Source organism: Sphaerodactylus townsendi, linkage group LG08 (assembly GCF_021028975.2).
Source record: "Sphaerodactylus townsendi isolate TG3544 linkage group LG08, MPM_Stown_v2.3, whole genome shotgun sequence".
NCBI classification, from domain to species: Eukaryota; Metazoa; Chordata; class Lepidosauria; order Squamata; family Sphaerodactylidae; genus Sphaerodactylus; species Sphaerodactylus townsendi.
The window spans coordinates 11,303,377-11,315,705 of NC_059432.1; the positions used below are offsets into that span (position 1 = coordinate 11,303,377).

Sequence of the window (12,329 nt, forward strand, 5' to 3'; positions counted from 1 at the left end):
GAACATTTTCACTACCACATGAAAATCTACAATGGATTCAGTAAGGAAATGCGCCGGCCTGAACAATCTATATATATAAAAAGCTAACAGTGGTTTTGTTGATGATAGTATACCTCAGTAACTGCTGGGCCAATTCCTCTGAAAATTCCCAGCCCACTATAGTCAGCCAGGCGAGAGTGTTTTTAGATGTTCACATACCTGATATTTCACACCTGGCCCAGGTAAAACGCCCTTTTCCTGGCGCTCCATGGTGAAGGACATGCTGGCCTCTGCAATTGATTTGCGGCTACTGTTCCTTTCCCATTTCACCACAATAAGCCACAGCAACGCGTGGCCGGGCCCCGCTAGTCTTTTATATTATTATTATTCAATGGCTTCAGTAGTGACCGCATGTGAAATTACAGACTAATATTAACTCCTTATCTTCCTTTAAGCCCTCCCCCCCACCCGTGTGTTGGCTCTTTTACAAGATTCAGCCGCCTGTAGCAGAATAAACATCCTTAACTTTTCCACAGACGTGCCCTGCTTAGAGAGTTGGAAAAATATGTGCATCCAGTATATTCCATGCTGCGACAGCTATACATGGGGCGGGGGGGGGGGGGGATACCGGGGGAGGGAACACCCTATGGAATGAGGGGGAATGTACTAAATTAAGGCCACCCTGGGGATGCCAGGGAAGTAATTGGATCTTTAGAGAAGCATGTGGATTCGGAGAACGGACAAGAGAGCGGCGCAGTTCTTTGGCCAAGCCAAGGAGCTGACCGGAGCGGTTCCGCTATGAAAATAAAGGCTGTTATCCGTGTGTAAATGGACTGGTCAGAGATCTCGTGCTAGAGGTAAAACTTCACTCTCCCCTCATCCCCTGCCCACTTGCCTGTTCAATTAATTGCCACGAAATCAAGGTTTGCACAACTAAACCGGGATTGAATCACAGACTTGGTATGCCCCCCAGACTTGGCATGTCCCCTTTTGAGACAGAAGCTCTGTTTAACAAGACACTTTTTAATTTGCACAGTCCCTGCCCTCATTGTCAAAATACTTGGTGGGCACCAAGAAAAGTGACAAGCGCCGTGATGCCCAGGGGCATAGTGCTATGGACCTGTTGTCTGCAGCCCTTTAGGGATCGGGCGGTATAAAAATCGAAGAAATGAATGAATGAATGAATGAATGAATGAATGAATGAATGAATGAATGAATGAATGAATGAATGAATGAATGAATGAATGAATGAATGAAGTCAGCATCTTGGCACCCAGACCCCAGAATAAAACCACTGATGGAAGCACTGTGAACTGCCTTAGCCTAAGACCTCAGAAGAGTTTTGGATTTATATCTCCCCCTTTCTCTCCTTGGATTTATATCTCCCCCTTTCTCTCTTTCTTCTCTTACAATCTCCTTTCCCTCCCCTCCTCACAACAAACACCCTGTGAGGTAGGTGGGGCTGAGAGAGCTCCAAATAACTGTGACCAGCCCAACGTCACCCAGCTGGCATGTGTTGGGGTGCACAAGCTAATCTAGTTCCCCAGATCAGCTGCCACAGCTCGAGTGGCAGAGCGGGGGCATCAAACCTGGTTCCCTCGATTAGGGTGCACCTGCTTTTAACCACGACACCACACTCAGCTGCTCCAGACCCACTTAGCACAAAGTGCACAACAGGAACACCATGATGACCTCACTGTGGTCTGGGACAGGATTCCAAGCTGCAGTGAGCAGCAGTGGCATAGTGGTTAAGAGCAGGTGTACTCTAATCCGGAGGAACCGGGTTTGATTCCCCGCTCTGCTGCTTGAGCTGTGGAGGCTTATCTGGGGAATTCAGATTAGCCTGTGCACTCCCACACACGCCAGCTGGGTGACCTTGGGCTAGTCACAGCTTCTCGGAGCTCTCTCAGCCCCACCTACCTCACAGGGTGTTTGTTGTGAGGGGGGAAGGGCAAGGAGATTGTCAGCCCCTTTGAGTCTCCTACAGGAGAGAAAGGGGGGATATCAATCCAAACTCTTCTTCTTCAGAGTACATGAGAAAGTCAAGGATAGGGATCAAAATGTGTATTGTAGAGAGAAACAAGACAAGGCCCAAAGCCACAGAGGAATCATTTCCACAGCTTTACTTCCCATCCTGCCGCTCTTCTGAGCACACATGCAAAGAAACACAGGAGGTGGGGCAGCCACCTCCTTTTCACGTGTGCACATTAACAATGTGGAGTCTCCAAAAAGCAGGAGAAGAGCAGTGGTGTAGTGGCTAAGAGCAGGTGCACTCTGATCTGGAGGAACCGGGTTTGATTCCCCACTCTGCCGCCTGAGCTGTGGAGGCTTATCTGGGGAGTTCAGATTAGCCTATGCACTCCCACACACGCCAGCTGGGTGACCTTGGGCTAGTCACAGCTTCTCGGAGCTCTCTCAGCCCCACCTACCTCACAGGGTGTTTGTTGTGAGGGGGGAAGGGCAAGGAGATTGTAAGCCCCTTTGAGCCTCCTATAGGAGAGAAAGGGGGGATATAAATCCAAACTCTTCTTCTTCTTCTCTATCATCTGTGGCAAAGCGGTTAAGGCAGTGGTCGCGAACCTATGGCACGGGTGCCAGAGGTGGCACTCAGAGCCCTTTCTGTGGGCACACAAGCACAGAGTTCATCATGTGGGGGTGGTGTGGAAAATTACCCCACAATAATAATAACACAATAACATCTAGGCTAGCCTGGACACTCGATCCTTTACCTGGGGAGTAAAGAAGCTCAGTTGCTGGCAATGGCTGCTTGCTTCTGAGTAAACCCCCTCTAGAATTAAGTCGAATTACCCATTCGAAGCTGGTTGCACAGGTTGCTTCCACCATAAGCTTTACTCCCGAGTAACGCAAGTGGGCAGCTGGAAGGGAAGCCAACCGTTTTTTCTAACCTAAAACCTCAGTATTCAGGTTAAATTGCCGTGTTGGCACTTTGCGATAAATCAGTGGGTTTGGGGTTGCAATTTGGGCACTCGGTCTTGAAAAGGTTCGCCATCGCTGGGTTAAGGTGTCAGACTAGGATTTGGGAGACTCAGGTGCGAATCCCCACTCCGCCACGAAAACTTGCTTGGGTGACCCTGGGCCAGCCATGTGCTTTCAGCGTCAGCCCTGGGATGTATTTAAATGGGAGGCCCCCAAGTAATACATGGGGCATGATGCAGAGGCAGGCAATGGCAAACCGCTTCCGAATGTCTCGTGCCTCGAAAACTCCACGGGGTTACCTTAAGCCAGCTGTGACTTGATGGCAAAAAAAAAAATATTTCAGCGGTGGTCCTATGAGACAAGAACATGGTCCAAAGCAGTGATTCCCAACCAGGGTTCCGTGGTACCCTGAGTTACCATGAGCACGTCCCAGGGGTAACCATGACAATGCTACCACCTGCCCCCCCCCGGAATCAAATGGATTTTGAAGGGGGGGGGGGTGGAAGCCTCATGGGCTCCCTTTAAACAACACTGAAAAACAGCATTGTTTTATTTGCCTACATTTGGTGTGGATTGGGAAGGGGGTTAGTTTTAAAGGGAGGTCTCCCTTTAAACCCCCCCCCCATCCATGCCAAATTTAGGCAAATAAAACAATGCGGCTGTCAACTCTGCTTTCCCCCTCCCCCCTCCCCTCCCCCTGCTTGCCACTCCCCCCCACCTACAGGCCAAAAACGGAAAACCCCTACAAAATGTACAAAGAAAATCAAACAAACCTCAAAGGGTACCCTGGGATATGAAGAGCGAGGTCAAGGGTGCCGCGATGTTGAAAAGGTTGGGAAACACTGGTCCAAAGACTGGATTGTAACATGGCACCATAATATCATCTGCTATTAACTGGGGAGGGGGGGGCTCTTCTATTTGGTGGAGTGCGATAGGTTTATCCTAAAGGGCAAATGTCACGCAGCCTTCAGTTAATGCCTTGGAAAGAGGGTGCCAAGTTAAACTATGCACAAACACCGGCATGACCTTCCCTGAGCAACAAGATTCAGTTTTACTTTCTAATAGCTCAGGGGTAGGGAACCTGCGGCTCGAGAGCCGCATGCGGCTCTTCTGCCCTTGCACTGCGGCTCCACGAGCCGAGCCGCCAGCTTCATCCTTGCCCGCCCTACAGGCAGCAGGGCGGGCGCACCAATTGCCCGCAGCCGGCTGGGCCGCGCCATGCCGCGGGCTTCCCCTCTCGCCCGCCCCGTTGGAGCGGGGCGGGCGCTTTCCCAGCATCCGGCGAGGCTGAGCCGCCGGCTTCATCCTTGCCCACCCTGCAGGCAGCAGGGCAGGCGCACCAAATGCCCGCGGCCGGCTGGGCCGCACCGTGGGCTTCGCCTCTCTCCCACCCCATTTGAGGCCGAGCTGCTGGCCCCATCCTTGCCCGCCCTGCAGGCAGCAGACAGACGCATCCATGCGCTTCTCTGAATGAGCGGAGTAAAAGGTAAAAAAACCCCCAATATATACAGTATTATCTTTATTTTAAATGTCAAAAATTATTTGCGGCTGCAAGTGTTTCTTTTCCCGTGGAAAACGGGTCCAAATGGCTCTTTGAGTGGTAAAGGTTCCCTACCCCTGTAATAGCTAAACCTGTCCTCTTTTTTAAACAAATCTGCTCGCTGTTACACAACATGATGCAATCTTTCCAGATGCTCAGAACACAACTGGGCCCATCAGAACAGCTCTAACAGTCCCTCCGGCCTTGTCCAAAAGAACGTTTGTCTCTCTCCACCTGCTGGGAATATGCAACTTGTGTTCAGGTAAGGACCAGGTAAAATTAACCTGCCCTGTGTCAACAGCACACAGAACCTCTCTAATAGCTGTCACGTCGCCTGGTTAAGCAACACCACGCTTAACCCTTTCTTTTGCTGATGAAATTCAGGAAATAAAATTGCTGTGCTGACATATGGCTGCCTCCCAGCCCTGTGCGGTTTCCCCAGAACCGGGAGACAGGGTATCTCCTCGTAACTGCTAGGCCCAGCTGTTACGAGCGATGATTTACCGTTTTGTGATATAGATAGCAGGCGGATGAATTCCAGAAGGGGAGCCTGGCATGCATCTCAGAAGATAAATGCGGCCCTCCTCCAAAACTCCAAAAGGAAGCCAGACCTCTGAACGAGCTCGGTTTTGAATGGAGAGAAACATGCAGGCTTCTGAGTTATGCAGGAATTTTCGTCAGGAAGGGCTTTGACCGATGAAGGGTTCTGTGTCACTCAAAAGCTTGCAGGCTCCTGATAAAAGGCATCATTTAACCAATTTAAAATACCCCCCCCACACACACACTCACACAAATATCTATCTGTTTTTTGGTTCTCTAAGATTTGTTGCAACAAATCCAGCTATTACATGTGTCAATTGCCATCAAGTCGCGGGCAACTTATGTTGACCTCGGCAAGGGGCTTTCGAGGCACGTGAGAAGCAGAGGTGGTTTGCCATTGCCTTCCTCCACAGAGTCTCCCTCGTTGGTCTCCCTTCTGAGCATGGAACCCACTTCGCTCCTGAGATCCGACGAGATCAGCCTCTTTCATACCACTCCATATGCCAATCCGGCCATTATCCACAACTTTAAACAAACAAAAAAACTCCCGGGCTGCTTTCCTCATCATCAGCGCCAGCTTACGGACCCAACCGCACGCCAGTGCTACGGTCGTGAAAACGTTTACGAAAGCCACTAGCTCGGCAACTGACGCTCACTTCTTGTTTCGGCTGGCACTACTTCTGATGCCCCCCCAGCTTCGACGGGTGAGGGGATTCAGTCACATGTACTCGGGCTGCGATTCAACACATATGGCGTGGGGACCAAGCTCCTCTGAACTCACTGGGGACTCTGGCTAACAGAGGGGTGTCCAACTCTGGCTCCCCAGATATTCATGGACTACGATTCCCATCAGTCCCTGCCAGCATGGCCAATTGGCAGGGGCTGATTGGTAGTCCATGAACATCTGGGGTGCCAGAGTTGGACGCCCCTGGGCTAGCAGATACACTGTTGGGCTTAATGGGATCAAGAGCAGCCCCTTGTCTGGATCCTGCCCACCAGGGCCAAACCCAGAGCGCTCAGATCTTCTCCAAACCATGTTTCTAATAATGCACCATTGGAAGGGGGGGGGTCTTACCGGCGCCCATGGATCTGGGGGAAGGTCCCGATCCTTCGGCCGCGCAGCGTTTGGCTGGGCTGAGACCCCGGGGCTTTGAATCCCGCCCTCCAGGTGCCCAGAGTTGGGACCACCCTCTGCGCCCCCAGATCACCCCTCTCCAAGGCGCCTACCTGGGTGCCCTTCTCCCACCGACTCCGAAGTAAACATGAACACCGATCCGTCATTCAGCGCCTGGCCGCACAGGCTCTCCGGCGTCCCGTTCATGGCTCCCGAGCCCTCTTGAGCCGCAGCCTCCCGAGGGCGATCCCCTTTTCCTCCGCCCCGAAAAGGCTCCGCGTCTGGGCCAAGATTGCGCGCCGCAGCCGTGCGCAACGAGAACGCACCAGCCGCTGCCTCTGCCCGGCGCCGACACTCGGCCGGGAGGCCTTTATATGGCAAGGCGCAAGTGCCTCCGGGACCGGGGGAGGCCGGGGGAAGAGGCCGGCCCCGCACAGGAGCGGGGGGAAGAGCCTGCGATGCAAACGAGGAGGGCATTCAACCCCCCCCCCCCGCCCCTTCGCCTGGTGGGACCGGCGCCATAAACGCAGCCCGGCTCACCCAGTGCTTTCCCTTGGCAAGAGTCTTGATTCGGTTTCCTCGCAGGCCGGCGGGCCTGACCAGATTTCACCGTGTATGTTCCCATTACGGCCCTTTAAAAAAAATTTCATTTATCTAATGAATAAACCCTTTGGGGGTGAGCGGTATAAAAGTCTATTAAATAATAATAAATAATAATAATAACATTTTTAGCAAAAAAAGCAGTTCATTTCTTTTTTTATCATCTATCTATCTATCTATCTATCTATCTATCTATCTATCTATCTATCTATCTATCTATCTATCTATCTATCTATCTATCCCTATCCTATCATCTATATCTATCCGGTATCTATATCCAGTGGCATTGTTAGGAGGGTGAAGAGCAGGTTATTGCTCTAATCTGGGAAGAACCGGGTTTGGGATTCCCAGCTCTGCGCCCGCTACAGGCTGTGGGAGGCTTCTCTGGGGAATTCAGATTAGCCTGTGCACTCCCACACACGCCAGCTGGGTGACCTTGGGCTAGTCACAGCTTCTCGGAGCTCTCAGCCCCACCTACCTCACAGGGTGTTTGTTGTGAGGGGGGAAGGGCAAGGAGATTGTAAGCCCCTTGGAGTCTCCTGCAGGAGAGAAAGGGGGGCTAAAAATCGAAACTCCTCCTCCTCCTCCTCTTCTTCTTCTTCTTCTTCTTCTTCATCTATCTATCTATCTATCTATCTATCTATCTATCTATCTATCTATCTATCTATCTATCTATCTATCTATCTATCTATCTATCTATCTATCTATCTATCTATCTATCTAATTCCACCCTATCCCCTATTTTTGCTATAAAGGGTAGGTTACAACATTAAAACTGAAAACAATCAATTCAGCTTTAAGATGCAACATTCCGATATAAAACAGTTAAAACCAGTTCAACAACAGTACTGAATGCAAAACACGAATAGAAGAAGAGGAGGAGGAGGAGAAGTTTGGATTTACATCCCCTCTTTCTCTTCTGTAGGAGACTCCAAAGGGCTTACAATCTCCTTGCCCTTCCCCCCTCACAACAAACACCCTGGGAGCTAGATGGGACTGAGAAAGCTCCGAAGAACTGTGACTAGCCCAAGGTCACCCAGCTGGCGTGTGTGGGAGTGCACAGGCTAATCTCAACTCTCCAGATAAGCCTCCACAGCTCAAGCGGCAGAGCGGGGAATCAAACCCAGTTCCTCCAGATTAGAATGCACCTGCTCTTAACCACTATGCCACTGCTGCTCCTCGGAGACCTAAACAAATAAGAACATAAGAACAAGCCAGCTGGATCAGACCAGAGTCCATCAAGTCCAGCTCTCTGCTACTTGCAGTGGCCCACCAGGTGCCTTTGGGAGCTCACATGCAGGAGGTAAAAGCAAGGGCCTTCTGCGGCTGTTGCTCCCGAGCACCCGGTCTGTTAAGGCATTTGCAATCTCAGATCAAACAGGATCAAGATTGGCAGCCATAAATCGACTTCTCCATAAATCTATCCAAGCCCCTTTTAAAGCTATCCAGGTTAGTGGCCATCACCACCACCTGTGGCAGCATATTCCAAACACCAATCACACGTTGCATGAAGAAGTGTTTCCTTTTATTAGTCCTAATTCTTCCCCCCAGCATTTTCAATGGATGCCCCCTGGTTCTAGTATTGTGATCTGTAACAGTCAATCTTGTAGCTAGGATTGGGCAATAGACAAATGCAATTTTTCAGTCACATGTTAAATGACCACAAGGGAACGATGCACGTTAAAAATGTTCAACCTCATTGTTTCAAATGTTTCAGGTGAGAATGTTTTTCTGATTTTTTGTCTTTTTTTTGCCACGGTGCCCTTTTTTCACTTGCCCGGGCCCTGCCCTTTCCCCTCGGTGCCAGAAAGCACGTGCTTGTTATGCTTAATGGTTAACGGTTAATCCACAGCCCCTTCAACGTACAGCTTGTGGATTCACGACGACGACAACAACAAAAATAGCTCTAACCTGAATGCAGTGCAACTATATTGAAACAAAAGCCATAGGGTGCGGGTGCGCAAGTACACAATAAATCTTGTTGACTGAGTTGATTCACAAATCGTACAATCTGCGATGGCTAGCCACGTTGTGTGCAAATATTTGCTTGTATGATTAATCTAGGGCTGCCCCAGCAGGCCCACAACCGCAGTGGGGCAAAGGGGGCATCTAGCCCCACCAATCATTGGCCATGCACCTCCAACCAGCACTAGGTGTGAAACCCGTCACGAGTCTCTCATACAAAAATTCTCCATGTGAACAAAAAAGGAAAGAGCTCAGGGAAAAGGTGTGAATCCGATCACAAATCTTCCAAATGTGAATTTTCTATTCAATTGGCTACAAAAGAATTAGTGTCCTAATTTTAAAAGCTGGAGGGGGGGGGGCACAACATAGGGCACCTGAAACTTTTTTTTGCTTTCCTAATTTTTGCAATCCTAATTCTATTGCATTGCTTATTAGATCTCTCATGCTATTCAATGACGTTGCTTTGCCGGATGTTTCCACCTTGGGTGAAAAAATAATAAAACATAAAGAATAAAGAAAAAAATGATGGCTTGTTCCTGCATTGCAGGGGGTTGGACTTGATGCCCCTTGGGGTCTCTTCCAACTCAATCATTTTATACATAGTTGAAGCAGAATGAGAGGAAAGATTTTGGACAATAACAGGACATACCACTTGCCTTGAAGTCTTGTCCAAAGTCGGTTTACATCTAAACACCAGCTAGGTTTAGTGGGTGCGCCTATCTGTAAAGAGAAAATAATCCTTAATGAGGAATTTTCATCACCTTAGAATTTGTCCAGTGTACTGAGTTTCTTGAACAGGTTGCTTGAAAGAGTAGGATTTTCAGACAGCACCATTAGTACGCTTTTGAAGCTTTTGTGCATATGTCTGTAAATATATTATATGGCCCCCAAGAATGTTTGGGTCTTGTCTGTATACTTTTAAAACTTTTCTCACCTGATAAACATTTCTCAGCTGACACAGCTATTGCTGCTAGCCGTGCTCTGTGCACTTTCTCTGTTTGCATTTCCTTCTACCTGGAATTTGGCAACTCTAGATCCATACATGACTGATAACCTGACATGTGCACCACAGACTCTCCAATCAAATTTTGTGAACTTGAGCCTCCCATAGCAAAAGCCGACTGACCTCCAACCGGGTACAATAATAAAACCAGCCCACTGGTTCGGGAGAAGTTTCATGGGCACAGACTAGTTTGGCATGATCATTTGTTGCTGACTCAGAAGCTAGGTAACAAAATGTTTACTTTGGCCTGGACTGTTCCATTTGTAAAATGGGTCAAGTCGGCATTCCCCCACGATGTTAATTGTCATGGTCATTCCTGAAGATGCAGGCTCTGATATTGGAATAATCTTATTGCTGCCTTTTTAGTCTGCGATCCTCCAAAGGAGTCAGAGCAGTTGTACAACTTTCTCTGCTCGATTTTATCTTCGCAGTGCTCCTGGAATTTCTTCCATGGAACAACAACCCTGTAAGGTTGGTTAGGCCAAAAGAGCATGTCAGTCCCAAAGGAGCAGCAGTGGCGTAGGAGGTTAAGAGCTCGTGTATCTAAACTGGAGGAACCGGGTTTGATTGTCTGCTCTGCCCTCTGAGCTGTGGAGGCTTATCTGGGGAGTTGAGATTAGCCTGTCACTCCCACACATGCCAGCTGGGTGACCTTGGGCTAGTCACAGCTTCTCAGAGCTCTCTCAGCCCCACCTACCTCACAGGGTGTTTGTTGTGAGGGGGGAAGGGCAAGGAGATTGTAAGCCCATTTGAGGCTCCTGCAGGAGAGAAAGGGGGGATATCAATCCAAACTCCTCCTCCTCCTCCTCCTCCTCCTCCTCCTCCTCCTCCTCTTCTTCTTCTTCTTCTTCTTCTTCTTCTTCTTCTTCTTCTTCTTCTTCTTCTTCTTCTTTATTGCCCAGTGAAGAATAAAATTTGTGTTTCCTCCAGTTAGAAACTGAAGTCTTCTGGGAGCTCTGCTAAGTGTACTTTCTTTCCTTTAAAGTAACCTGCTACATGTGACCATCTGTTTTCCCCCACGGGACAAATAACAGTAGGGTGGAGCGATTTAAATAGGAGGAAATGATTGGGGAAGGAAGGGCCAAATGTCAACACTGTGGTTCCAACCATGAATGCCCCCACAGCTTTTCTGGCTGAACAAAAGTGTCAGTAGGGCTGATATATAAGGGAGAGCTGGGTGGTACCAATCTCTACCAACTTCTCCTTCAGGACTTGGGAAGCTCCTCCCTCCCCATCGAAGTGCTTGCACTGCCACTCACACGGGTCAGGAGTTCAAGCCTAGGCTGACCAGACGTCCCGCTTTTGGCGGGACAGTCCCACCTTAAAACAACTTGTCCCGCGTCCCGCGGGTTTTTTCAAGTGTCCCGGTTTTGGGAAGGCTGCCGCACTGCCTTCTGGGGCGCAAGGCAGTGCGGCAGCCTCCCGCGCGCGGCCGCAGGAGTGCATGGCCTTCTGGGGTGCTCCCTGTGACCCTAACCCTGTGACAGGGTGGGAAACGGGAGCGCCCCAGAAGGCAGTGCGCTCCTGCGGCTGCACATGCATGTCCGTGCGCGCAGCCGCCCGCCCATCCCGGTTCACAAAGGTGACCATCTGGTCACCTTATTCAAGCCCCCTGTGGGTCAGATATCCTGGCAGCTGGCTCATGGTCAACTCAGCCATCCATCCATTCTTTGGTCGGTAAATGAGTACCTAGCACACAGCTAGGGGGTAAAGAACAGCCGGGGAAAGCAATGGCAAACTACCCCACAAAAACGGCTTGCCTATTAAATCACTGCTTGCAGTGGTACCCCAGGGTCGGACACGACTGAAGGGGAAACTTGACTTTACTAGTACTTTCACCAAAAAAGCTATGGATCTTCACCTGTCTGCCCACCCACACGCTCTACCACTAGCACTGCTGATTAACTCCTGCAGAAGGCCTTGATACTTCGTCGCTGTGAATGTCATATTATTATTGCAAATGTAATATGCTAAATGCAGAATTCAGTGCAGACTAGCCCTATAGTTCTGCTTTCGTCCAATTTGTCTTTTCAGACAACTCCTGGAGTTTGGGTCTTACCTTTAACATTTCTCTTTGCTTTGGTCCACATTACTGCTCCGGCTAAAGTGCTAAATGACTCCTTTTTATGCGCAGATTGAGCTTAAAAAATTGTTTCTGAATGTCTGATTCAGCTTAGAAAGGGCACATGGCCCCCTTCCGCACAGGCAGAATAATGCATTTTCAATTCACTTTCAATGCACTTTATAGCTGGATTTTACTGTTCAAAATAGCAAAATCCACTTGGAAACAATTGCGAAAGTGGATTGAAAGCAGTGGTGGGATCCAAAAATTTTAGTAACAAGTTCCCTCGCCAGCCCCCCCCCCCGCCTCAGCAAAGGGGGCAGAGGCGTACCGAGGCAAACCTGAGCCCTGGGCAAAACCTGAGTTGGATAATCCCCCCCATGGGCAGCCACCCCACCACGACCCCAAAAAATTTTTTTGCACCAGGTCATTTCTAAACCATCATCCCATTATAGAAAATGCCCCAACTCACAAATCTGAACACAGCAATGGTGAAACACACAGGTTCTTTGATAGAGACTGGTGAGATAAAAGGTACGAAAGGCTGAGAATCAATGAATTGTGGTACCTGAAAGGGATTAACCCAGTT

At 49.4% G+C, this 12,329-nt stretch overlaps 1 protein-coding gene across 1 annotated transcript in view; it reads right to left on the bottom strand.

Annotated features, from left to right (window-relative positions):
- The window catches only part of MAT1A (methionine adenosyltransferase 1A), a 32,200-nt gene extending 25,598 nt beyond the window's left edge, over positions 1-6,602 (bottom strand). Inside the window, exon 1 of the mRNA XM_048506074.1 lies at positions 6,224-6,602. Within this exon, the coding sequence (XP_048362031.1) occupies positions 6,224-6,587 (364 nt within the window). The 5' untranslated portion in view covers positions 6,588-6,602. The remainder of the gene's footprint in view (positions 1-6,223) is intronic.
- Positions 6,603-12,329: the final 5,727 nt, after the last annotated feature.